Genomic DNA, 25,977 nt, shown 5'->3' with positions numbered 1-25,977 from the left:
TGCTGAAAATCATTTTGACATAGTAATTTAGTATTTTAAATAGAATGATCTTAAAAAAATCCAGAAGTTAAGTCTAAATTTTGAGCAAATAGCTTTGAGATATGATGTCAAAAGTCTAATGCAGTGCTCCTGGATATTAATCTCTCCAGGATGTTTTGAGAATTTGCACAAATTCTCAACGTTTCCAATCAATCTATTATTTTAACACTAGACACGTAAATCTACATTTAAGGAAGGCTGTGTCCACAACTAGACACTACACTTTAAAAAATATTTTAATTAAAACAATGTAATGGCTCTATAAATTGATTTAAGGACTGTTTTTTAATAAAATCAGTTATTCAATAATAAATTATCTTAATTTGAGATAATGATTATTTACCCCCTTCACTCCAATGTGAATAGTTAAAAAGTTAAAAAGCTGAGTTTCAGAATCCTGTTGATTTCACTGACCTAAAAATACAAGCTTGACTTTTAAAAACCTGTCTATGTTTTTAGAGGTGGGATAGTATCAGACTTGCCTCTCGGTGGTCCTTATCTGCTGCAGATGCTGAGAGTAGCTCCCATCACTTCCAGGCCTGAGATGAAGTGGTGGAGCAAAAGTGAAGGAGGGGCATATAAACGAGCAGAGTTTCGATTTACTGGGAATCTGACTTCATCATCCAGTACTAAATGAAAGTAAGTTATTGAGGCTCACTTTCCTTTCCCTCCAACCTTTCTCCCTCTAATGCCTCTATACTGCATGGTGCAAGGTCATAATGCACTCCTGATGCAGCATGTGTCCTGTTCTTAATATATAATGTAATAATGAGCAGTGAATCAATCTGTGTTGTTTTGATTCATTTGGGTCATTTTAAGCATCTAACTGCTGAATAATCTACAGTTCAGGCTGTAATTATGAGCTTTACTGCAGTTATGAACTGTTGTGGCAGGCTGTCACATGATCTGTCCTAATCTGGCTCGTAATCAAAAATTATGAACACTATATTGATCTGTAACTGACCAGGGTCCATATTCATAAAGCGTCTGGGAGTTCTGTTCTGGGATCTGTTCTTGTCTATAATGTTTAGAAACTGCTGTGTAATGTTTAGAAAATGCTTGTTCATGTCTCACTATGAAAGGGGAATTTGACTCCTCAGAATTGCTGCATAACGTATTGATTGAGATGTAAGCTGTCATTCAGAGTGGGGGTTTAGTATGAAATTGTTGAAAACCTACTGACTCTGAACTACCACACATATACAGCCACTTTATTTAAAATTCACTACCCCCAATAGTACCTACTCGAGTCATCTCAGTTGTATAAAGAATCTTAATCATGGTAAAATAGGTGCTGCCAGACGAAGTGAGGGCAGTTGGCTGCCAGGTGGCGGCCTCTCTTCTGAACACTCAGCTGAGTATCAGAGAAAGGTCTCAGAAAACCGTCAGACAGTCCTGGGGACTATTCAAAGAAATGCTGACATTCAGCACCATGGAGAGGGCTCAACTTTCTGCTGTAGCTGACCTTTTCTCTTTTAGTTTTGTCCATGTCTGGTACTGTGGCTATCACTCTTGCCCTCCAACCTTGTTATATTAATCCTTAAGCATCATTTTCTATGCACAAGGATCAGTTGTTTAGAGAATAACTGAAACTAGTGGTTTAACTTATTGTGACTCTGGCATGGGTCTGCTTCTGTCTTTGTACCTTTGATTGTACCTTTGAGCTTCAAGTCCAGTGCTGAAGAAAATGTCATACAAGTGCTGCTTGTTAGTCATCTCCAGATACCAATGGAGGCCCTGAAATCTATACTGAGATTGTCTGCTGTGGATTAAGGACCAGTCAGTGAGGGGGTTATCACACATATTACACAGCCTGTTAAAATGAACATAAGTGCTCCAACGAACTCAGTTTTTTTCTTTTGAACTCCAGTAACATTTTTATTATCTTATCAAAAGTGAGTGATGAATAGAAAACTGCATTTCTCAGTGATAGGGGGTACTGTAAGTATCTCATCCTGCCTTTTGGTTTAGTGAATGCCCCCTTAGTGTTCCATACCTTAACTAATTGTCTTGCATGATCCAGAGAAGACATGGGAGAAGGCATGTGGTCAGATGAGACCAATATAGAGCTTTTTGGTATCAACTCCACTCATTTAGAGGAAGATAAAGGATAAGTACAACCCCAAGAACCCTATCCCAACCGTCAAGTATAGGGGTGGAAACATCTTTGTAGGTGCTTTTGTGCAAAGGGGACAGGACGACTGCACCGGGTTGAGTTTGAAAGGGGTGTAAATGGATCATGTATTGTGAGATTTTGGCCAACAACCTTCTTCCCTCAGTAAGAGCACTGAAGATGGGTTGTGGCTGGGACTTCCAGCATGACAATGACCCGAAACACACAGCCATTTCAAGATCTTGGAGTGGCCTAGCCATTCTCCAAAAATGTTAGGAAGGAGCTGAAACTCAATGTTGCCCAGCGAAAGCCCAGAAACCTTTAAGATCTGGAAGAGTGGCCCAAAATCCCCACTGCAGTATGAGCAAATTTGGTGAAGGACTACAGGAAACGTCTGACCCCTGTAATTGTGAACAAAGGTTTCTGTACCAATTTCTGTACCATATTTTATATTTATATATATATTTTATATATTTTAATAATAATAATAAATTGCAAATTAATTATTTAAAAAGAAACAATGTGATTTTCTGGATTTTTTAGATTCTGTCTCTCAAAGGTAAAGTGTACCTACGATAGGAATTACAGACCCCTCCATTCTTTGTAGGTGTGAAAACTCTGCAAAATCTGCATTGAATCTGAGTTCATGCTGGGGCAGATGTTTGGGCTAGTTTCAGCTTCTGCTGGGCAGACTTTAAAAAATCGTTAGGCTGGAAATCCTGCCCCTCCAGCCACAGACTGGCAGATATACAAAACAAAACAAGTTCAGTTTGTGTCTTTATTGTGTTTTAAACAATAAATTTGACTTAATTACATCATCATCACTAATCATCTACATCATAAAAATAAAATATTGGTCCAAAATGCTACAGTGCTGACCACACCAACCTAAAGATGGCTCCATCAGCGTAATTGGCATTGTTAGCATGTTATCTTTCACTGCTAATGTTGACACTCTAATGCGCACAGTTACCTTCAACATCCAGGATTACATACAGCACTTATCCCACTGAAATAAACATGTGCTAATGCTAATGCTTCTGTCTAGGCCCAACACCCTAGCCTGTCACCCACACTGCAGTTTATAATCTTTCTACAATTTGATTTAAGAAACGATTGGAATAAAACGAGTCGTGTGTCAGTTTCTAGGTTTCTAAACTGGAGAACCTTTTAATGCTGATCTCATGAGCTTATATTGGAGGACATTGGAGAACACTTCTGCACCAACTTCTAGAAGAGGCTTGAAAGTAGTCTTAAAAAAGCCCTGAGATGCTTGATCTTTCTCTTTCTTAAGCTGCTCAATCTCCAGGCCCATCAGCTCGGCCTTCTCCTTGTAGTTCTTCTCTATGAGATCTTTCTGTTCAGACAGTTTTCTCTCCATAGCTTTGTCTAGCTCCTCCACCTGCAGACGCTTCTCCTCCTCAATCTTCATCTCCATCTGCTGCAGTCGCTCCTCATGGCGCACTTTCTCCACCTGCATCGCTCGTTCGGTCTCCACCTTCTTCTCCTCAGCTGCTTTTTTCTGCTGCTCTATCAGAGCTGCCTTTTCTCTCTCCTCTGTCAAGTGCCAGAGTATGTGAAGAAAGAGGTGGAGAGGTGGAGAGATGGAGAGGTGGAGAGATGGAGAGGTGGAGAGGTGGAGAGGTGGAGAGAGGGAGAGGTGGAGAGATGGAGAGGTGGAGAGAAGGAGGATGTGAAAGTAAGATTACTCTGTCAGTCTACAGTGCTGTATGTACTGAATCAGTGAAGTATAAGCAGTAAATAGACCTGTGGTCATTACTGTGAGGGTCCCGGATGACCACACTGGGGATAAGCAGAGCATCTGAAATGATGATTATATAACAGCCTTATATAACCTTATATGACATATACAGTCATGCCCGAAAGTATTCATACCCCTGTCAAAGTTTGACTTAAATTTACTTTTATTTAACCAGAAATTATATTTTTGCCTTGAAACGACACAGGCATCTCCCAGGAGATAACACGATGATGTACAAGAGGCATCATTGTGGGAAAAAATATTTCTCAGCTTTTATACACATTTGAACAAAAAGTGGCATGTCCAAAATTATTCATACCCTTCTCAATAATTAATAGAAAAGCCTTTATTGGCTATTACAGCAATCAAACGCTTCCTGTAATTGCTGACCAGCTTTTTGCATGTCTCCACTGGTATTTTTGCCCATTCATCGTCAGTGATGAGCTCCAACTCTTTGAGGTTCGAGGGTCTCCTTGCCATCACCCTGATCTTTAGCTCCCTCCACAGATTCTCAATTGGATTCAAGTCAGGACTCTTGCTGGGCCACTGCAAAACATTAATGTTTTTGTCTGCTAACCATTTCTTCACCACTTTGGCTGTGTGTTTTGGGTCGTTGTCGTGCTGAAATGTCCACCGGTTTCCAAGGCCAAGTTTCTCTGCAGACTGCCTGATGTTGTTGTTGAGAATCTTGATGTATTGCTCTTTTTTCATGGTGCCATTTACTGCGATCAAGTTCCCTGGTCCATTGGCTGAAAAACACCCCCAAAACATTAGGTTCCCACCACCATGTTTGACAGTGGGGATGGTGTTCTTAGGGTTGAAGGCTTCTCCTTTTTTACGCCAAATGGTGCACACATCATTGTGGCCAAACAATTAAATTTTTGTTTCATCTGACCATAAAACAGAACACCAGAAGTCTTCTTCTTTGTCCAGATGAGCATTTGCAAAGGTCAAGCGGGCTTTTGTGTGCCTTTTCTGGAGAAGTGGTGTCCTCCTTGGCCTGCGTCCGTGGAACCCAGCAGTGTGCAGTGTCCGTTGAACTGTCTGCCTTGAGATGTCGCCACCAGCAGAGTCCAGATTCACCAGGATGGCCTTGGTGGTGATCCTTGGATTTTTCTTCACCTCTCTCACTATTCTCCTGGCCAGCACAGGTGTCACTTTTGGCTTCCGACCACATCTTCTGAGATTTTCCACAGTGCGGAACTTCTTGTATTTTTTAATAATACTTTGCACTGTAGCCACTGGAACTTGAAAACATTTTGATATGGCTTTATAGCCCTTTCCTGACTTGTGAGCGGCCACAATGCACAGCCGCAGGTCCTTAGTGAGCTCCTTTGTCTTAGCCATGACTGTCCACAAACCAACTGCAGAGAGCTGCTGTTTTTCTCCTGTTGAGTTGATTAAAACAGCTGTTCCCAATGAATCAGGGTAATTAGGATGCTTTAAAACAGCTTGGACTATTTGGAATGGTATAGAACTTTGGATTTTCCCATATACTGTGACAGTTTTCAAAGGGTATGAATAATTTTGGACATGCCACTTTTTGTTCAAATGTGTATAAAAGCTGAGAAATATTTTTTCCCACAATGATGCCTCTTGTACATCATCGTGTTATCTCCTGGGAGATGCCTGTGTCGTTTCAAGGCAAAAATATAACTTCTGGTTAAATAAAAGTAAATTTAAGTCAAACTTTGCCAGGGGTATGAATACTTTCGGGCATGACTGTAAATATAATTGGGAACCACTGGGCTAATGTGTATATAATAATGTGTATGTATGTATGTATCTATGTATATAGAATACATATACTGCCATGACCTCCTCCCAGACCTGGACTAAAGCATCCGCCAACTCCTGGACAGTCTGTGGTGCAACGTGACGTTGGTGGATGGAGCGAGACATGATGTCCCAGATGTGCTCAATCGGATTCAGGTCTGGGGAACGGGTGGGACAGTCCATAGCTTCAATGCCTTCATCTTGCAGAAACTGCTGACACACTCCAGCCACATGAGGTCTAGCATTGTCCTGCATTAGGAGGAACCCAGGACCAACCGCACCAGAATATGGTCTTACAAGGGGTCTGAGGATCTCATCTCGGTACCTAATGGCAGTCAGGCTACCTCTGGTGAGCACATGGAGGGCTGTGCGGCCCTCCAAAGAAATGCCACCCCACACCATTACCGACCCTGCCAAATGGGTCATGCTGAAGGATGTTGCAGGCAGCAGATCGCTCTCCACGGCATCTCTAGACTCTGCCACGTCTGTCACATGTGCTCAGTGTGAACCTGCTTTCCTCTGTGAAGAGCACAGGGCGCCAGTGGCGAATTAGCCAATCCTGGTGTTCTCTGGCAAATGCCAAGCGTCCTGCACGGTGTTGGGCTGTGAGCACAACCCCCATCTGTGGACATCGGGCCCTAATACCATCCTTATGGAGTCGGTTTCTAACCGTTTATGCAGACACATGCACATTTGTGACCTGCTGGAGGTCATTTTGCAGGGCTCTGGCAGTGCTCCTCCTGTTCCTCCTTGCACAAAGGCGGAGATAGCAGTCCTGCTGCTGGGTTGTTACTGGCCTGTCTCCTGGTAGGGCCTCCAGCCTCTGGACACTACGCTGACAGACACAGCAAACCTTTTTGCCACAGCTCGTGTTGATGTGCCATCCTGGATAAGCTGCACTACCTGAGCCACTTGGGTGGGTTGTAGAGTCTGTCTCATGCTACCACAAGTGTGAAAGCACCACCAACATTCAAAAGTGATCAAAACATCAGCCAGAAAGCATAGGTACTGAGAAATGGTCTGTGGTCCTCACCTGCAGAACCACTCCTTTATTGAGTGTGTCTTGCTAATTGCCAATAATTTCCACCTGTTGTCTATTCTATTTGCACAACAGCATGTGAAATTGATTGTCAATCAGTGTTGCCTAAGTGGACGGTTTGATTTCAAAGAAGTTTGATTTACTTGGAGTTATATTGTGTTGGTTAAGTGTTCCCTTTATGCAGTGTATATGTATGTATGTGTATATATATGTGTGTGTAAGTGTGTATATACATATTATTATATACACATTAGCCCAGTGGTTCACAACATATATATACATACATACATATGTGTACGGCCATGACCTTCACGCACATGATGAGTGAATGTTCATGTTCAACTCCAACACTGTGTGTAATCCCTCAAATCCACTCATTTACAGAAGAGAACACACTGCACCTGGCTGTTGTGGTTCTGGAACATTCAGGAGAAGTGACCTCAATGGGTTCAGGTGTGTTTCACAGGTGACTTTTGGATCTCAGATTCAGACCTACCAGAGATCTACCAGACCAGCAAATGTCTCCATCATATGTCCCCACAGTAATATAGTCAGATATTGTTCTCAGAAGGTCTGATAATATCACTGTTGTCTTACCCTTAATCTTTTTCTCGTTTTCGGTTATTTTTTTGTCGGCCTGGAGAATGCCGTTCGCCTCCACACTTCTTTTCTGCAGAAACGCCTCCAGCACATCTTCAGCCTGCACAGAATAGAGCAGCACACACACACACACACACACACACACACACACACACACACACACACACTGAGACATGCAGTAATGAAGATCTGCAGTTCCAGGAGGCTGGAGGTCAAGGAGGCCTTCTGTTCAGCTGATCTCTTACCCTGACCCCCTTGTTGGGCTCTAAGTGGTACTGGGAGACGATGCTGTCTCTGTGTGAGCAGTAGAGTTCATATCCTCCAGGTGTTGCATACTGCCCCTTCTGCAGATGCTCATTCATGTCCTTGGACAGGTCAGACAGCAGCTCCCAGCACTTGTTCTCTGACCTCTCCATGTTCTGATCAACAAGCTCTAAATAATGTTTGTTTACTGCCTCCTAAAATACAGAAAACACACACACACATTTAATGAGGGCTGGAGATTCAAATTCAGAGATATACTATATGGACAAAAGTTATTCTATTGGCAGTACTTCTCTACAGGCTGTGTGTGTGCATTTGCACATCTGTGTCTCAGCAATGGGTGTGACTTTAATGTAGTTGAATGTATTCATTAGAAGGGGTGTCCACAAGTATTTGGACATATTGTGTAAATCTTTGTGTGTGTGTGTGTGTGTGTGTGTGTAAAACTCACTGTGAGTGTTTTGAGGTACTCTCCATGCTGGTCATTGAAAGAGCGCTTCAAGAACTCATCGGTGGCCATTTTGCTCCACCTCTGGTGTTCAGCAGAAATCACATCCACACGGACAGGAAATGAGCTGCTCACCTGCAGGACAACGTCAGCAGCTCATTTCACCTGTTTAGTAAATCCAGTGTGTGTGTGTGTGTGTGTGTGTGTGCAGGTAGGTGTTACCTGTTCCATCCCACTTTGGTACACCTTGACCCCCTCCTGTACAGCTGCCTGGTTCTCTATCTTTGCCATGGCAACCACAGCATTCTCCAGACAGGGCATGTTCCCACTAGAAATGGTCTCCACATACACCCTCACTAGATGACCAAACACTGAGAACACACACACACACACACACAGGCATACACTTATGATGGCTATCAGAGATACTGATGGTGATCTGAGGTGGGAAATGATGAGGGGTAAACCCAATAAGTCTGGAGGTTTGTTGATGGTGAAACTTGGAATCTTGAAGAAACCAGTTAGAAGTTTTGGTAGATAATAAAGTGAATAATGAAGAGGGAGCCGATGGGCTAAAAATTGAGGCTATTAATTTTTTCTGTCAGGTAAATTAATTGTGGTGTCTCCAGCATGGCTTGCTGCCTTACGTTAGGTGAACACTGACAGTTTGTCGAGTTCTAATTACTGAGATTACTGGGGTTACTGAGGACTAGAAAGGAGCAGGCCTGTCACCAGACTCTTTACATACATGATATAACTCTCTTCAATTTCCTGCACTGCTTCCTGCTCTTTGCCTGATATTGGTGCAAGTCTGTTTATGGCTGGGTGCTGCTGCCTACCTACCCTCTGCATCAGACTCTCCCACTGTGTTAACTTACGGTAATTGCCACAATCCTCATAACCCCTCAGTTTTTCCTTTCTGTCTGTATTCTCTCTATTTCTTGATTCATGCATTGAGATACTCTTTTTGTATAGCTCTGTTCTGGTGCTGCCCGACCCAGCTCTTTCTGTCCAGTTATTTTTCTTGTTGTGTTAGAGGAGGATGGGTTCCCTTTTAAGTCCTGGTCCTCCTCTCTGTGGGATAGAGTATTTACTTGCCACTGTCTCATTTGGCTTGCCCTGCATTGTGGCAACATGCAATGTAAAAAGCACTACGTAAATACAAAACTAGGAGTGCTGTGTTGTCTAAGTACACTGCAAACAATAATATATAACAATGAAATCCTCCTAAATCCAAATCTCTAATATTTCTAATTTTAGATTTGTTAGGATATTATAGAATTATTCAAGTTATTCTAACATATTTTTACTTGTTTTAAAATATTTTATATACTGAAAGTGTCTTATTTCACTGGCTGAACTTTTTGCTAGTTTGAAGCGGTATTTCTTGGCAAAAGCTATACTATTATTTTTAATTAAACATAATTGTCTTAAAACAAGTCAACATAAGCTAGAAAGAATAGAAGAACTTGCTGACCTCACTATCACTTTTGTTGCTGAATTTAATCAAATCCTCACAGCAAAGCTCTGACAAAATCTAGTAGAAAGTCTTCTTCTCTGGACAGTAGAGACAGTTACTTCAACAAAAGCAGGATCAGCTCTTTTTAATTGCCTTGATTTTACACAATGAATTAGCAGGTGTCCCAATACTTTTTTCCATTTAGTGTACAAGAAGTGTGTGAGGAATGGGGCATTAAAATACATTTTGGTTATGGGTATGGTTAGTATGTTAATTTAGAGGTTTGCAAGGTAAAGGTAATGTGCTGGGCCCTCTGTGTAACCCTTAAATATTACATGATGGTTTTGTTGTCCTATCCTGTATAATTTCATTACTACTAAACTTCAGCTCTAGTTTGATCAGATCAGACTGATTTGAGTGAAGGAACAGGTTGAAGGTGACGTGTGGTGAAGCACTCACTCCTCCCAGTGACTTGGTGTCCTCCTTTAAGTGTTTTCACTTGGCTGTTAGTAAAGACGTATTTACAGAAATGCTGGGTGGCCTCCAGAAAGCCCGGATAAAGGTCACCCTCGTCCAGGCTCTCCAGACGAGACATGTTGTCTTGGGAGGCCGGAAACGGGAACACAAAGCACTTCCGCGTCGGGAAGTAGTTCCGAATACACTGCCGTGGAAGATTGTACTCGCTTACCTTCCGGCCTTGACCTGCAAGAAAGAAAGAGTTTAACGTGATGAAAGGAATGAACTCTGACCTCTCAGCTTTTCTTCATGGGGGAAAAGCAGACCCGCCTCCCCTCCCACCTCCATGTGGATCTCAGTATCATCACCAGTGACATCATCAGTACCTTTCTTTAGCTGAAGGGCGAAATCCAGGTACCCGTCCTCAGTGACCTGCCCCTGTTGCTCTGTCTCCAGCTTCAGAATGAAGTCTCGCACCGTCCAGATGAAGTTTGGGAAGAACTGCACAAACTGAGAGTCTTCCTCCTCCTCCTCCTCCTCCTCCTGTCCTGCTGCTGAGGGTGACTTCACCTTAATGTGCTCTGCGAGCTCAGTGACAAAACTGCAGGATCATAAGGACAATAACACATAATAATGATGTGTGTGTGAGTGTGTGTGTAGTATAGCTTTTGCCAATAATAGTATAGCTTTTGTATATTATTATTATTATTATAATATGTATATATATATATATAATATCTATATGAGTCTAAAAAGCAGCTGAAACAGTATGTCTTGTGTACAGGTGTGTACAGGTGTGTAGGGGTCTGTATTGGTGTGTACAGATCTGTATAGGTAAGTAGTGGTGTGTAGGGGTCTGTATAGGTGTACAGGTGTGTACAGGTGTGTAGGGGTCTGTATTGGTGTGTAGATGTGTACAGGTGTGTAGATGTGTACAGGTGTGTAGAGGTGTATAGGTGTGTAGTGGTGTGTAGAGGTCTGTACAGGTGTGTAAGGGTGTATAGGTGTGTAGGGGTCTGTATAGGTGTGTAGTGGTGTGTAGGTGTGTAGGGGTCTGCAGAGGTGTGCAGTGGTGTGTAGGGGTCTGTATAGGTGTGTAGGGGTCTGTATAGGTGTGTAGGTGTATAGGTGTGTAAAGGTGTGTAGGGGTGTACAGGTGTGTAGGGGTGTATAGGTGTGTAGGTGTGTACAGGTGTGTAGGGGTCTGTATAGGCATGTAGTCGTGTGTAGGGGTGTACAGGCGTGTAGGGGTGTATAGGTGTGTAGGTGTGTACAGGTGTGTAGAGGTCTGTATAGGCATGTAGTCGTGTGTAGGGGTCTGTTTAGGCATGTAGTCGTGTGTAGGTGTGTAGTGGTGTGTAGTGGTGTGTACAGGTGTGTAGTGGTGTGTAGGTGTGTGTAGGTGTGTACAGGTGTGTAGTGGTGTGTTTGGGATAAAGGATACTGCAGCTTCTCCAGCGCTGTGTTGTCGATGGTTCCTCTGCTGTTGTAGACCAGAGTGCTGCTGAGCAGAACAGCCAGGCAGAAGATCCAGGCATCGTTCTTCGAGTCTCCCTGAAACAACACTGACATTAAACCCAGCAGGAGAGGGAACTCATCTAGAGCTTAGACAAACGCACCACCCGGAGTAACTACACTAACAGGACTGACTGAACTAAAGCACTAATAGCAGTGACAGGACCAATAGGAGACTAATCAGTAGTAGTAGTGTGTTGTAATGAACCCGCCGTGAGGAAGCTGGACTTCAGCCTGACCAGATCAACTTCAGAAGCTCTTCATCGGTAGAAGATCAGCTCTCTGTTCAGAGCTTTACTCTTTAATGGCGGGTGGGAACGTCTCCTCTCTCTAAATCTCAGGCTGGGACTGAAGTGCAGAGTCTGGACTGAATACGATGGAAATCTCCAGCAGGAGGACGTTTCAGGTTCTGTGCTGCTTTGGAGTTGGGGTCTCACCTTGTCCACGTCCCCCAGTCCTTCAGTGTCCAGCAGCACCAGAGTGTGTCCAGGTTTAGAGGGGTGCGGCACACACCACATCCAGATGCCCTTAGTCTTGGACTCGATGGTGCTGCCCAGAGCAAAGCCTGAAAATGACCACAGGCATCATCACTAATAAGACAGACACTCCCACAAGCAGGGAGGTGTGTCTCAACACCATAAAAGACTCCAAGAGTGTCCTGGTGTGGAGTGGACTCCATCATACACTACATGTCCAAATGTTTGTGGACACACCTTCTAATGAGGCTACTTTAAGCTGAACCCATTGCTGATAAAGCTTGTCTAGTCCCTGTAGAGAAGTGCTGCCAATAGAATAGGACTCTCTGGAGCAGATAAACATCATGACCCTATTGGCACTATGCTGCCTAATGCCAGGCATGGGCTATAGAGGGGTATAAAGCCCCCCAGCATTGAGCTGTGGAGCAGTGGAAGAACTGTGTTCTCTGGAATGATGGATGGATGGTGGAACTCCATCCAATACTTTTGGGATGAGTTGGGAATTTGGGGATGAGGTGGGTTGGGGGTCATCCATCATCTTGGTGTCACTAACGCTCTTGCTGCTGAATGCAATCAAATCCTCACAGCAATGCTCCTCCAAAATCTAGCCCTTTTCCCTGCACAGTAGAGACAGTTACTCCAACAGAAGCAGGGTCAACTATTTTTAATACTCTTGATTTCCAAAGAAACAATGAATGAGCAGGTGTCCCAATACTTTTGTCCATATAGTGTATGTTTGGAAAAGGTCACCTGATCACACTTTTTTTTTCTTTGATTTTACAAACTGCTCCTGAAGATTCTCACACGTCTATCATCACCACCAGACTAAAACTCGTATCTCCACAAACAGCAAACCCAGTAATCCTAAAACTCCTGCAGGAGAAACTGGTCTTTCATCAGATCTGTTTCTCAGGGTCTCTTACCAGTTTGTTTTCCTGCCAGGCAGTTCATGAGGTAAGACTTCCCTGTGCGGTAGAGCCCCACCACAGAGACCACCACCACCGGCCGGCTGATCCCGTCCAGGTACTGAGTGGCATCATCATTCACCTGCAGTGAGCCATTCACGTTCTCCACCAAACAAATGGGTTCTGGCATGAGATCTCCGTCCATGACGAGCTCCTGTTTCACTGCCTGGAGAAAAAAAACAACTTATTAATGACTCGACTAAAAATTCAAATTATTAACAACTCGACTAAAAACTCAACTTATTAACAACTCGACTAAAAACTCGACTAAAAACTCAACTTATTGAAGACTCGACTAAAAAGTCAACTTATTAACGACTCAACTAAAAACTCAAATTATTAACAACTCGACTAAAAACTCAACTTATTAACGACTCGACTAAAAACTCAACTTATTAACAACTCGACTAAAAACTCGACTTATTAACAACTCGACTAAAAACTCGACTAAAAACTCGACTAAAAACTCAACTTATTGAAGACTCGACTAAAAAGTCAACTTATTAACGACTCAACTAAAAACTCAACTTATTAACGTCTCGACTAAAAACTCAAATTATTAACGACTCGACTAAAAACTGAATTAATTAACAACTCAACTAAAAACTCAAATTATTAACGACTCGACTAAAAACTGAATTAATTAACAACTCAACTAAAAACTCAAATTATTAACAACTTAACTAAAAACTCAACTTATTAACGACTCGACTAAAATCTAAATTTATTAACAACTCGACTAAAAACTCAACTTATTAACGACTCGACTAAAAACTCAACTTATTAACGACTCAACTAAAAACTCAACTTATTAACGATTCGACTAAAAACTCAACTTAGTAACGTCTCGACTAAAAACTAAAATTATTAACGACTCGACTAAAAACTTATTAACGACTCGACTAAAAACTCAACTTATTAACGACTCAACTAAAAACTCAATTTATTAACAACTCGACTAAAAACTCAACTTATTAACGACTCGACTAAAAACTAAAATTATTAACGACTCGACTAAAAACTTATTAACGACTCAACTAAAAACTCAACTTATTAACGACTCAACTAAAAACTCAACTTATTAACGATTCGACTAAAAACTCAACTTAGTAACGTCTCGACTAAAAACTAAAATTATTAACGACTCGACTAAAAACTTATTAACGACTCAACTAAAAACTCAACTTATTAACGACTCAACTAAAAACTCAACTTATTAACGATTCGACTAAAAACTCAACTTAGTAACGTCTCGACTAAAAACTAAAATTATTAACGACTCGACTAAAAACTTATTAACGACTCGACTAAAAACTCAACTTATTAACAACTCGACTAAAAACTCAATTTATTAACAACTCGACTAAAAACTCAACTTATTAACGACTCGACTAAAAACTGAATTTATTAACAACTCAACTAAAAACTCAACTTATTAACGACTCGACTAAAAACTCAATTTATTAACAACTCAACTAAAAACTCAACTTATTAACGACTCAACTAAAAACTCAACTTATTAACGACTCGACTAAAAACTCAACTTATTGACGACTCGACTAAAAACTCAACTTATTAACGACTCAACTAAAAACTCAACTTATTAATGACTTGACTAAAAACTGAATTTATTAACGCCTCGACTAAAAACGTAACTTATTAACGACTCGACTAAAACCTCAAATTATTAACGACTCGACTAAAAACTCAACTTATTAACAACTCGACTAAAAACTGAATTTATTAACAACTCAACTAAAAACTCAACTTATTAACGACTCGACTAAAAACTCAACTTATTAACAACTCGACTAAAAACTCGACTTATTAACGACTCGACTAAAAACTGAATTAATTAACAACTCAACTAAAAACTCAAATTATTAACGACTCGACTAAAAACTGAATTAATTAACAACTCAACTAAAAACTCAAATTATTAACAACTTAACTAAAAACTCAACTTATTAACGACTCGACTAAAATCTAAATTTATTAACAACTCGACTAAAAACTCAACTTATTAACGACTCAACTAAAAACTCAACTTATTAACGATTCGACTAAAAACTCAACTTAGTAACGTCTCGACTAAAAACTAAAATTATTAACGACTCGACTAAAAACTTATTAACGACTCGACTAAAAACTCAACTTAGTAACGTCTCGACTAAAAACTAAAATTATTAACGACTCGACTAAACACTTATTAACGACTCGACTAAAAACTCAATTTATTAACAACTCGACTAAAAACTCAACTTATTAACGACTCGACTAAAAACTGAATTTATTAACAACTCAACTAAAAACTCAACTTATTAACGACTCGACTAAAAACTCAACTTATTAACGACTCGACTAAAAACTCAACTTATTAACGACTCGACTAAAAACTCAACTTATTAACGACTCGACTAAAAACTCAATTTATTAACAACTCGACAAAAAAATCAACTTATTAACAACTCGACTAAAAACTCAACTTATTATGAATTTATTAACGACTCGACTAAAAACTCAACTTATTAACAACTCGACTAAAAACTCGACTTATTAACGACTCGACTAAAAACTGAATTAATTAACAACTCAACTAAAAACTCAAATTATTAACGACTCGACTAAAAACTGAATTAATTAACAACTCAACTAAAAACTCAAATTATTAACAACTTAACTAAAAACTCAACTTATTAACGACTCGACTAAAATCTAAATTTATTAACAACTCGACTAAAAACTCAACTTATTAACGACTCGACTAAAAACTCAACTTATTAACGACTCAACTAAAAACTCAACTTATTAACGATTCGACTAAAAACTCAACTTAGTAACGTCTCGACTAAAAACTAAAATTATTAACGACTCGACTAAAAACTTATTAACGACTCGACTAAAAACTCAACTTAGTAACGTCTCGACTAAAAACTAAAATTATTAACGACTCGACTAAAAACTTATTAACGACTCGACTAAAAACTCAATTTATTAACAACTCGACTAAAAACTCAACTTATTAACGACTCGACTAAAAACTGAATTTATTAACAACTCAACTAAAAACTCAACTTATTAACGACTCGACTAAAAACTCAATTTATTAACGACTCAACTAAAAACTCAACTTATTAACGACTCAACTAAAAACTCAACTTATTAACGACTCGACTAAAAACTCAACTTATTAACGACTCGACTAAAAACTCAACTTATTAACGACTCGACTAAAAACTCAATTTATTAACAACTCGACAAAAAAATCAACTTATTAACAACTCGACTAAAAACTCAACTTATTAACGACTCGACTAAAAACTGAATTTATTAACAACTCGACTAAAAACTCAACTTAGCAACTCGACTAAAAACTCAACTTAGCAACTCGATTAAAAACTCAACTTATTAACGACTCGACTAAAAACTCAACTTATTAACGACTCAACTAAAAACTCAACTTATTAACGACTCGACTAAAAACTCAATTTATTAACAACTCGACTAAAAACTCAACTTATTAACGACTCGACTAAAAACTCAACTTATTAACGACTTGACTAAAAACTCAACTTATTATGAATTTATTAACGACTCGACTAAAAACTCAAATTATTAACGACTCGACTAAAAACTCAACTTATTAACGACTCGACTAAAAACTCAATTTATTAACGACTCGACTAAAAACTCAAATTATTAACGACTCGACTAAAAACTCAACTTATTAACGACTCGACTAAAAACTCAAATTATTAACGACTCGACTAAAACTCAACTTATTGACGACTCGACTAAAAACTCAAATTATTAACGACTCAACTAAAAACTCAACTTATTAATGACTTGACTAAAAACTGAATTTATTAATGACTTGACTAAAAACTGAATTTATTAACGCCTCGACTAAAAACGTAACTTATTAACTACTCGACTAAAACCTCTAATTATTAACGACTCGACTAAAAACTCAACTTATTAACAACTCGACTAAAAACTGAATTTATTAACAACTCAACTAAAAACTCAACTTATTAACGACTCGACTAAAAACTCAATTAATTAACAACTCAACTAAAAACTCAACTTATTAACGACTCGACTAAAAACTCAATTTATTAACAACTCAACTAAAAACTCAACTTATTAACGACTCGACTAAAAACTCAACTTATTAACGACTCAACTAAAAACTCAACTTATTAACGACTCGACTAAAAACTCAATTTATTAACGACTCGACTAAAAACTCAACTTATTAACGTCTCGACTAAAAACTCAACTTATTAACGGCTCGACTAAAAACTCAACTTATTATGAATTTATTAACGACTCGACTAAAAACTCAAATTATTAACGACTCGACTAAAAACTCAATTTATTAACAACTCGACTAAAAAATCAACTTATTAACAACTCGACTAAAAACTCAACTTATTAACGACTCGACTAAAAACTGAATTTATTAACAACTCGACTAAAAACTCAACTTAGCAACTCGACTAAAAACTCAATTTATTAACAACTCAACTAAAAACTCAACTTATTAACGACTCGACTAAAAACTCAACTTATTAACGACTCGACTAAAAACTCAATTTATTAACAACTCAACTAAAAACTCAACTTATTAACGACTCGACTAAAAACTCAATTTATTAACAACTCAACTAAAAACTCAACTTATTAACGACTCGACTAAAAACTCAACTTATTAACGACTCGACTAAAAACTCAACTTATTAACGACTCGACTAAAAACTCAATTTATTAACAACTCAACTAAAAACTCAACTTATTAACGACTCGACTAAAAACTCAACTTATTAACGACTCGACTAAAAACTCAACTTATTAACGACTCGACTAAAAACTCAATTTATTAACAACTTGACTAAAAACTCAACTTATTAATGTCTCGACTAAAAACTCAACTTATTATGAATTTATTAACGACTCGACTAAAAACTCAACTTATTAACGTCTCGACTAAAAACTCAAATTATTAACGACTCGACTAAAAACTCAAATTATTAACGACTCAACTAAAAACTCAACTTATTAATGACTTGACTAAAAACTGAATTTATTAACGTCTCGTCTAAAAACGTAACTTATTAACGACTCGACTAAAACCTCAAATTATTAACGACTCGACTAAAAACTCAACTTAAAAACTCGACTAAAAACTCAACTTAGCAACTCGACTAAAAACTCAATTTATTAACAACTCAACTAAAAACTCAACTTATTAACAACTCGACTAAAAACTCTAATTATTAACGACTCGACTAAAAAATGAATTTATTAACGACTCGACTAAAAACTCAACTTATTAACGACTCGACTAAAAACTGAATTCATTAACGACTCGACTAAAAACTCAACTTATTAACGACTCGACTAAAAACTCAGCTTATTAACGACTCGACTAAAAACTCAACTTTTTAATGACTCGACTAAAAACTCAACATTATATAGGTATATAACACACACACACACACCTATATATATATGTATATATATATACATGCATTTTCATCATAAAATTACAGCTGATAATTAAATTTAAATTACAGCTACTAAGTGCTATTAAACAATAAACCATATATCACACTGTAGTCATACACAAAGCAGAATACTATAAAACTGCGAGAGACTGATCCGGCTGTTATAGGCATGAGGCCAAAGTTTCAGTCCAAGAGTCCATTCTGGTCTAAGTGTTTATCTTTCTAGTGGGTCTGATTTACTTTTACTTTTGTTTATAAAGATAAAACCAGAGTAGAGTTTAAACTCCAGTAAAGTAAACATAATTACAGTAAAAATATAGTTTAAAATCAATAATCAGATCAATCACACACAGAGTTACAGCCTGTCGGACACAGCAGGAGGACTAAACAGTGTACAATAAATATGGTGACCTTTATATGGCAACTGACCTTATTTTATTAATGTATTGTTTATTATTTTTATTGAAAATAATTAATTATGTAAAAGGTGGTGATAGTAAACCTTTTTTTTTGTTTGAATGATTTTGTTGCTGATTTAACAGAGTATTTGATTATTGGGCTTATTATTAGATTAAAAAATAGACTTTTGAAAGTGAAAGTGCTGATTCATGTTCATTAACCTCTCCACCCCTACCCCACCCCCACAACTCAGGCCTACTGGAAGCCCCTCAGCCCCAAAATATCCGACCCATGAAAGATGCTTGTGTGTCCTCAGTGTCCTCTTTAAACACAAAAACAAAATAAGGTGACCCTAACTAATAGAATACAACTAATTGGAGCCACATGATCAACCACTCAAAAGCTATTCAATCTTTTACACAGGAAATGACCACAAACACTTATATATAAAATAAAAGTTCCCATATAAGAGTTGGAGTTCGCTGTGTAGGAAAGAATTTCTGTGCCTTCAACTATTCAAACGCTATAACACTAACTATTCCTGAAAAACCTGCCAGTATAATAGAGTGGATGTTAAAGCTGCCCAAATAAATAGCCTGACCTGCTGAACATGCATGAGCCGGTTTACAGCAGCACAGATCCAGTACCAGGCAGGTCTAAGCTGTTTTATCAGCATAATAATATAAATATAAACAATATAAATAATTCATTTTTATATTCCTTTTATTTTTAAATCTGCTCCTATCTGCTAATAATACTCAACTAGAGACCAGAGGTTGGCTTGTTTTGCTGGTTCCCTGATGATGATGATGATGACAGTACTGTACTTTGTAGACGGTCCCTTAGCTCTATAAAAATAAAATAGCATTTTAAATCTTAAATAAAAATCTTTAATAGCATTTAATGCATTCTGTCCTTATTAATTACATGAATTTCCAACATGGGTTGTAACTCTTTTCCTAGGTTGCCACTATTATTAGCACTATTATTAGCATTATTATTAGCACTTATTAGCATTGCCAGCTTGGGAAAGTGAAACCAGCTTTGCTGCTGTCCTGGTACTGTTTGATCACTACAGCAGTGTTTAAAGTTTGAGCACTGGTATACTGGTCAACAAGCAGCAGCTGGCCATTATAAACAAGCAATAGTCATGGTTTGAACACTTGTATACTGGTCAACAACCCCCAGTCCATTGTTGTGGTTTGAACACTGGTATACTGGTGAAGCAGCACCATACCAATATAAACCAGCATTAGCTGTGGTTTGAACACTGGTATACTGGTGAAGCAGCACCATACCAATATAAACCAGCATTAGCTGTGGTTTGAACACTGGTATACTGGTGAAGCAGCACCATACCAATATAAACCAGCATTAGCTGTGGTTTGAACACTGGTATACTGGTGAAGCAGCACCATACCAATATAAACCAGCATTAGCTGTGGTTTGAACACTGGCATACTGGTGAAGCAGCACCATACCAATATAAACCAGCATTAGCTGTGGTTTAAACACTGGTATACTGGTGAAGCAGCACCATACCAATATAAACCAGCATTAGCTGTGGTTTAAACACTGGTATACTGGTCAAGCAGCACCAGACCAGTATAAACCAGTTAAAAAACAGCATTTGTTGTCTTCTAAACACTGGTAAACTCACCGTGTGACGTCACTCGCTCAGCTCCCAAACCAGCAGCAATGCTAAAGTGGTCTGGATCTGGATCTGACCCAGCTTCAGTCTGAAGAAGCACCCAGGCTGTGGCGCTTTGGTGAGGAAGTTCAGGCAATACAGAGGCTTTCCGAGAAATCAGAGACTGACAGCAGCTGCAGCAGCAGCTCAGCTGAGCAGGGTGGAGCTCCTTGCGCTGCTGTAGAGAAGAGAGGGTGGAGAAGACGTGTTTGCTCAGTGTTGCTAATCTAGAGAACTGGTTGTTGTATAGGTGTGTTCAGCTCGTGTGGTTTTATCTAATCTGTTGCACAGTCTGTTGGACGCCTGTTGCCTTATAAGGGCAGCCAGAGGAGCTCTGCTTTCACTTTCACTTTCACTTTCAGCTCCTTCAGTGGTGAAGTGTCTGGAGATGCGATCAGTCTGCCTCGCTGCCTCTCCTCTCCACAGACCAGACTGGCTCGTTGGCTACGCTGTGCCTCTGGCTCTTTCCCTTCTCTACCTTCTTTAAGGGTGGGTGAAGCACGCTGGGGCCACTTGGGACCACCATCGCTGTGACGGCACGTCTGAACATTCGTTGGACTTCAACCGACTTTGAGGATGGAGAGCGAGGTAGGTCTGTTTTGGGGTAAACAGCTATGAGGAAGAGGAGCAGATGAAGATGTTTCCTGGAGACTCTGTATATATCTCTCACAGCAGAACTGAAGAACACACTCAGAAGCTTAACCTGCAGAAGAAGCTGTTTCAGAACATCAGAACTAATAGATAGATAGATAAATATACATATATATTGACAAGATGAGCTTAGTGACCTTCCAAATCCAGTGTTTTATATATATTTATATATATAATGTATGTAAGCCTGTCCGTATTTTTTAAGCTCATGTTCATAGAGATAAGGTTGATGGCAGTCTACACTGGGTCCATATATATAGCAACCTAAGCCTAGCATCTCCTGATGTAAACTAAAAAAGCACATATCAGATTCACTATATGGACAAAAGTATTGGGACACCTGCTTATTTATCATTTCTTCCGAAATGAAAGGCAATACAAAGAATTGATCCTGCTTCTGTTCGAGTAACTGTCTCTTCTTTCCACTTGATTACTGAGGAGCATTACAATTGGATGATGATCACCACCCCACCTCATGATCCCCAACTCCCCAATTCATCCCATCCAAAAGTATTGGATGGAGCTCCACCACCATCCATCCTTCCAGAGAACAGAATCAGTTCTTCCACTGCTCCACAGATCAACGCTGGGGGGCTTTATACCCCTCAAACCCACACCTGTTTTGCTCCAGAGAGTCCTATTCTATTGGTGGTACTTCATCACAGGGCCTAGAGATGTTTGCGCATCTTGGCCACCAATAAAGTAGCTGAGTGAATTGATTAGAAGGGTGTCCACAAACCTTTGGCCATAAAGTGTATCAAATATGTCAGCTGCATTTGGGGTTAATGATCAATCATGTTTATAAAGTAGAGGTTTCCAACTTGGTGAACACTTTCTGTAGACCCTCTAAGCCCACTCCAGTGTAATCTATTATATCATGACTATGTTGCCCATCTGAGCAGTTCAACAGTTGGTTTGGTGACTTTTACCAATAATTAATAAATAGTTCGGATCAGAGGAGGACGGGTCGGGTCCCCCTTGTGAGTCATGGTTTCTCCCAAGGTATCTTCCTCCAGCTTTGAGGGGGTTTTAAAAAGCTGTACAAATAAATTTGACTAGACTTGACCAATCATATCACACACTACAGACAGAACATCTACAGAGAAGCACAATCTATACAGTATCTGCTGCTACCTTCTCCATTTACTTCTCTCTGTATTTTATTTTCATTTTTACATATATTTTTATATATTTATGTATATTTTATTTATTTAAGTACTGCTGTCTGGGTAAAACTGGGTCCTTGGGTACCACAATTTCGTTCCACCCCATGTACCACATGTGATGCGAATGACAATAAAGTCTCCTTGAATCCTTGAATCCTTGAATCTGAAGTAGCTTCAACCAGTAGAGCTTGCTGAAGAAATAATCCAGGTGGAGCTGATTGATCTTTAATTCTTTAGATCTTTAGATGAAACCGTGATGAATTCAGCTGGTTTATTAACTTTTGTTAGACGTTCAGCGCGATGAAGGAGCCGGTGTGTCTGATCAGCAGCGACTCGGAGGGACGGCTGTGTGTCGAGACAAAAGCTAAAGAAATTCTGGATAAGATAAAGAGTCCAGTGGTGGTGGTGTCTGTGGTGGGGCTCTACCGGACCGGGAAGTCCTACCTTATGAACCGCCTGGCAGGACAGCAGACAGGTAAGAGCAAACCTGAGAAAGACCTGGAATAACAGTGAGGAGAAAGATATGATGAGTATGGATTTGTGTAATCCAGCTCCGAACCCCAGGTGAGCAAGCAAGGAACTAACCTTAACCTACATCCTAATCTACACCTACACCCAATCTGAACCTAACCTTATCCTAGACCTTAATCTACACCTACATCTAATCTGAACCTAACCTTAACCTACATCTTAATCTACACCTACACCCAATCTGAACCTAACCTTAACCTAGACCTTAACCTACACCCACATCTAATCTGAACCTAACCTTAACCTATACCTAACCTACACCTAATCTAAAACTAACCTTAACCTAGACTTTAATATACACCTAATTCTAATCTGTACCTAACCATAACCTACGCCTTAACCTACACCTAAATCTAATCTGTGTCACTCAGGTACTCAGGTATGAGATTTTTTTTGAGTTGGTCTTTCTGGTTTTTGGTTTCTGGCTGTAAGGACTAGCTGCTGCGTTCTGGACTAACCTGTTTAGTCTCACAGCAGAGCAGCCAGGCAGCAAGGCATTACAGTAGCCTAACCTTTATATAATGAAGGTGTGAAATGGCTCCTCAGCTTCATGCAGGGAAAAAGTGATTTTCAGTTTAGCAGTATTTCCAAAATGAAGAAAGACCATTCTGGTACTACAGATCAGAATCCAGAGGAAAAGCAGAATTCCAGAGATACAAAAATAAATATATAAACAATCTGGTTCTAATATATAAAAAATCTGGCTCTCAACAGTTCTATTTTCTTATTATATAAAACTTAGACTATCCTAGTGTTATACAGTAGATGTAACCACTGCTTTGCTGATTGATGGCCATGCTTAATGTAAGTGAAGGAAATCCAGAGCAAAAATATGTTCTATTATATATATTATAATATATTATTACATTTTTCAGGCTTTGCTCTGGGCAGCACCATCGAATCAAAGACTAAAGGCATCTGGATGTGGTGTGTGCCGCATCCCACTAAAGCAGAACACACTTTGGTGCTGCTGGACACTGAAGGACTTGGGGACGTGCACAAGGTTCAGTATTTTCAGAACATTTTCATTACATTCCTTTTAGTTTTTCACATTTTCAAAGAAGATCTACAAATAATACAACTGTATTCTGTGTTGGTCGGTTCTAGTAACTTTAAGGGTTTTAGGGAGATTTGTCAAAGTTTTGTAGCTGATAGACACCCCAGTTAAAAATAGGACCACCAGTGGAATAAGGTTCTGTCATTATCACCAGAGGATCGCTGATTTGAATCCTGGTCATGATGCTAAACATTGGCAGCCGGGGCCCCAAGAGAGCACAGCTGGTCTTGCTCTCTTTAGAGCTGATAGATGGCATTTTTCCCCCACATTACTTCAGTGCAATGCTGGGCGGCACCGGCATTCGCTGGCCGATGTATCAGAGCCAGGTACACAGCACTTTCCTCAGAGCGCATCGATTGATGAGATAGGGGGAGAATAGGTATAATTGGTGGTCCAAATTGAGGAGAGAATTGGTACAAATATAGATTTGACTATGTATCTTTAATTAATTCAAATGATCATTCTTAAACATCATTTTGATGTACTGATGTTAAAGAAGCTGGATATGGTCACCTTAAACCACTTTGTGGTGATGAGCTTAAGTCAAGTCACCTTAACTCCTGAACATGTCAACCTCTTTTCATTGCCTGGTTGGTGTAGGTGAAATGTGGCTCTAACTGCTTGTGATGGGTATTTTCAGGGTGATGAAAAGCATGACACCTGGATCTTCTGTCTGGCGGTTCTGCTCAGCAGTACCCTGGTCTATAACAGCCCAGGGGTCATAGACAACATGGCACTGGAGAAGTTACAGTATCCTTCACCAAATGACTCACGAATGTTGTATCTCAGTGTTACTGAGCTCTACTAAAGCCTGAGTAGACTGATAAATCACTGTGCTGATCCGTTATTTATCTCAGGGTTACTGAGCTCTACTAAAGTCTGAGTAGACTGATAAATCACTGTGCTGAACAGTTATTGATCTCAGTGTTACTGAGCTCTACTAAAGTCTGAGTAGACTGATAAATCACTGTGCTGATCAGTTATTGATCTCAGTGTTACTGAGCTCTACTAAAGCCTGAGTAGACTGATAAATCACTGTGCTGATCAGTTATTGATCTCAGTGTTACTGAGCTCTACTAAAGCCTCAGTAGACTGATAAATCACTGTGCTGATCAGTTATTGATCTCAGTGTTACTGAGCTCTACTAAAACCTGAGTAGACTGATAAATCACTGTAAGGATCTTTTAGGTATTCAGTCATACATTCTCCAAGTATTCGGCACAACTCTACACATATACACAAACACAGGCAATTGTTGATCTCCTGAACAGCGCCCTCTGCAGCTATGTGACAGAACTGACTGAGAATATCCGAGTAAAGGCACAGACAGACTGTGATGTTGATGACTCAGCAGAGTTCATGCGTATCTTCCCTTCTTTTATCTGGACTGTGCGAGATTTCACACTGGAGCTGGAAAAAGATGGCCGACCCATCACAGCTAATCAATACCTGGAGAGTGCTCTGCAGCTCAAACCCGGTAACGAAGTGTAACAGAGTCTAAACACACAGATATACAGAATATTATGAATGTGGAGTGTAATCACACACACTGTCCAATCTATCAGCTCCACTTCCCATATAGGACCACTGTGTAGTTCTCCAGGACCTCCAGGACCCCACATGTGGGTTGGGGGTCAGTCATTATCAGCACTGAAGTGACCCTGACTAACATGGTAGTGGTGGTGAGTGTGTTAGTAGTGTGTGTTGAGCTGCTGGTGGTACAAGTGGATCAGACACAGCAGTGCTGCTGGAGTGCTTAAACACTGTGTCTGTCCACAGGGCGGTGTTGGCCGGATATTTCTGGTTGGTGGACTGTTCTCAGTTTAGCAGTGTTGCAATGCTGAGTTGTTTAAACACTCCAGCAGCACTGCTGTGTCTGATCCGCTCGTACCACCAGCCCAACACCACTTTTAACACACTCACCACCACCACCATGTCAGTCAGTGTCACTGAAGTGCTGAAAATGACCGACACACCACCCAAATACTACAGTCTGCTCTGTGGGGGTCAGTGGTGTGGGGTCCTGACCACTGAAGAACAAACAGGTTGAAAGGAGGCGAA

The 25,977-nt window shown here is 39.7% G+C and overlaps 2 protein-coding genes across 2 annotated transcripts in view; one reads left to right on the top strand and one right to left on the bottom strand.

Moving 5' to 3' along the window:
* Positions 1 to 2,963: 2,963 nt before the first annotated feature.
* LOC140560819 (guanylate-binding protein 1-like) lies at positions 2,964 to 20,778 on the bottom strand. The gene is made up of 11 exons (XM_072685377.1): positions 20,482 to 20,778; positions 12,871 to 13,078; positions 11,909 to 12,036; positions 11,401 to 11,510; positions 10,343 to 10,557; positions 9,960 to 10,202; positions 8,264 to 8,412; positions 8,045 to 8,176; positions 7,575 to 7,787; positions 7,327 to 7,429; positions 2,964 to 3,709 (listed from the first exon to the last, which is right to left on the bottom strand). The coding sequence occupies exons 2-11, from the start codon at positions 13,055 to 13,057 to the stop codon at positions 3,306 to 3,308; spliced, it is 1,884 nt and encodes a 627-aa protein (XP_072541478.1). The 5' UTR covers positions 13,058 to 13,078; positions 20,482 to 20,778; the 3' UTR covers positions 2,964 to 3,305.
* Positions 20,598 to 25,977, top strand: part of LOC140560817 (guanylate-binding protein 1-like) — a 14,122-nt gene continuing 8,742 nt past the window's right edge. Inside the window, exons 1-6 of the mRNA XM_072685375.1 lie at positions 20,598 to 20,761; positions 20,874 to 21,099; positions 22,617 to 22,803; positions 23,735 to 23,862; positions 24,557 to 24,666; positions 25,200 to 25,393. Of these exons, the coding sequence (XP_072541476.1) occupies positions 21,088 to 21,099; positions 22,617 to 22,803; positions 23,735 to 23,862; positions 24,557 to 24,666; positions 25,200 to 25,393 (631 nt within the window). The 5' untranslated portion in view covers positions 20,598 to 20,761; positions 20,874 to 21,087. The remainder of the gene's footprint in view (positions 20,762 to 20,873; positions 21,100 to 22,616; positions 22,804 to 23,734; positions 23,863 to 24,556; positions 24,667 to 25,199; positions 25,394 to 25,977) is intronic.

This window comes from Salminus brasiliensis, chromosome 8, assembly GCF_030463535.1.
Source record: "Salminus brasiliensis chromosome 8, fSalBra1.hap2, whole genome shotgun sequence".
Lineage (NCBI taxonomy): Eukaryota > Metazoa > Chordata > Actinopteri > Characiformes > Bryconidae > Salminus > Salminus brasiliensis.
This window is presented reverse-complemented; position numbering and strand designations above follow the sequence as displayed.

Excerpts from the sequence above, each read along its gene's own strand:
- LOC140560819 (XM_072685377.1), bottom strand. The coding sequence starts at position 13,057 with ATGGACGGAGATCTCATGCCAGAACCCATTTGTTTGGTGGAGAACGTG. Across the intron at positions 10,203-10,342 it reads CGCCCTTCAGCTAAAGAAAG|GTCAAGGCCGGAAGGTAAGC; the intron begins GTACTGATGATG and ends TCTTTCTTGCAG. Across the intron at positions 3,710-7,326 it reads AAACGAGAAAAAGATTAAGG|AGGAGAGAGAAAAGGCAGCT; the intron begins GTAAGACAACAG and ends GGCACTTGACAG.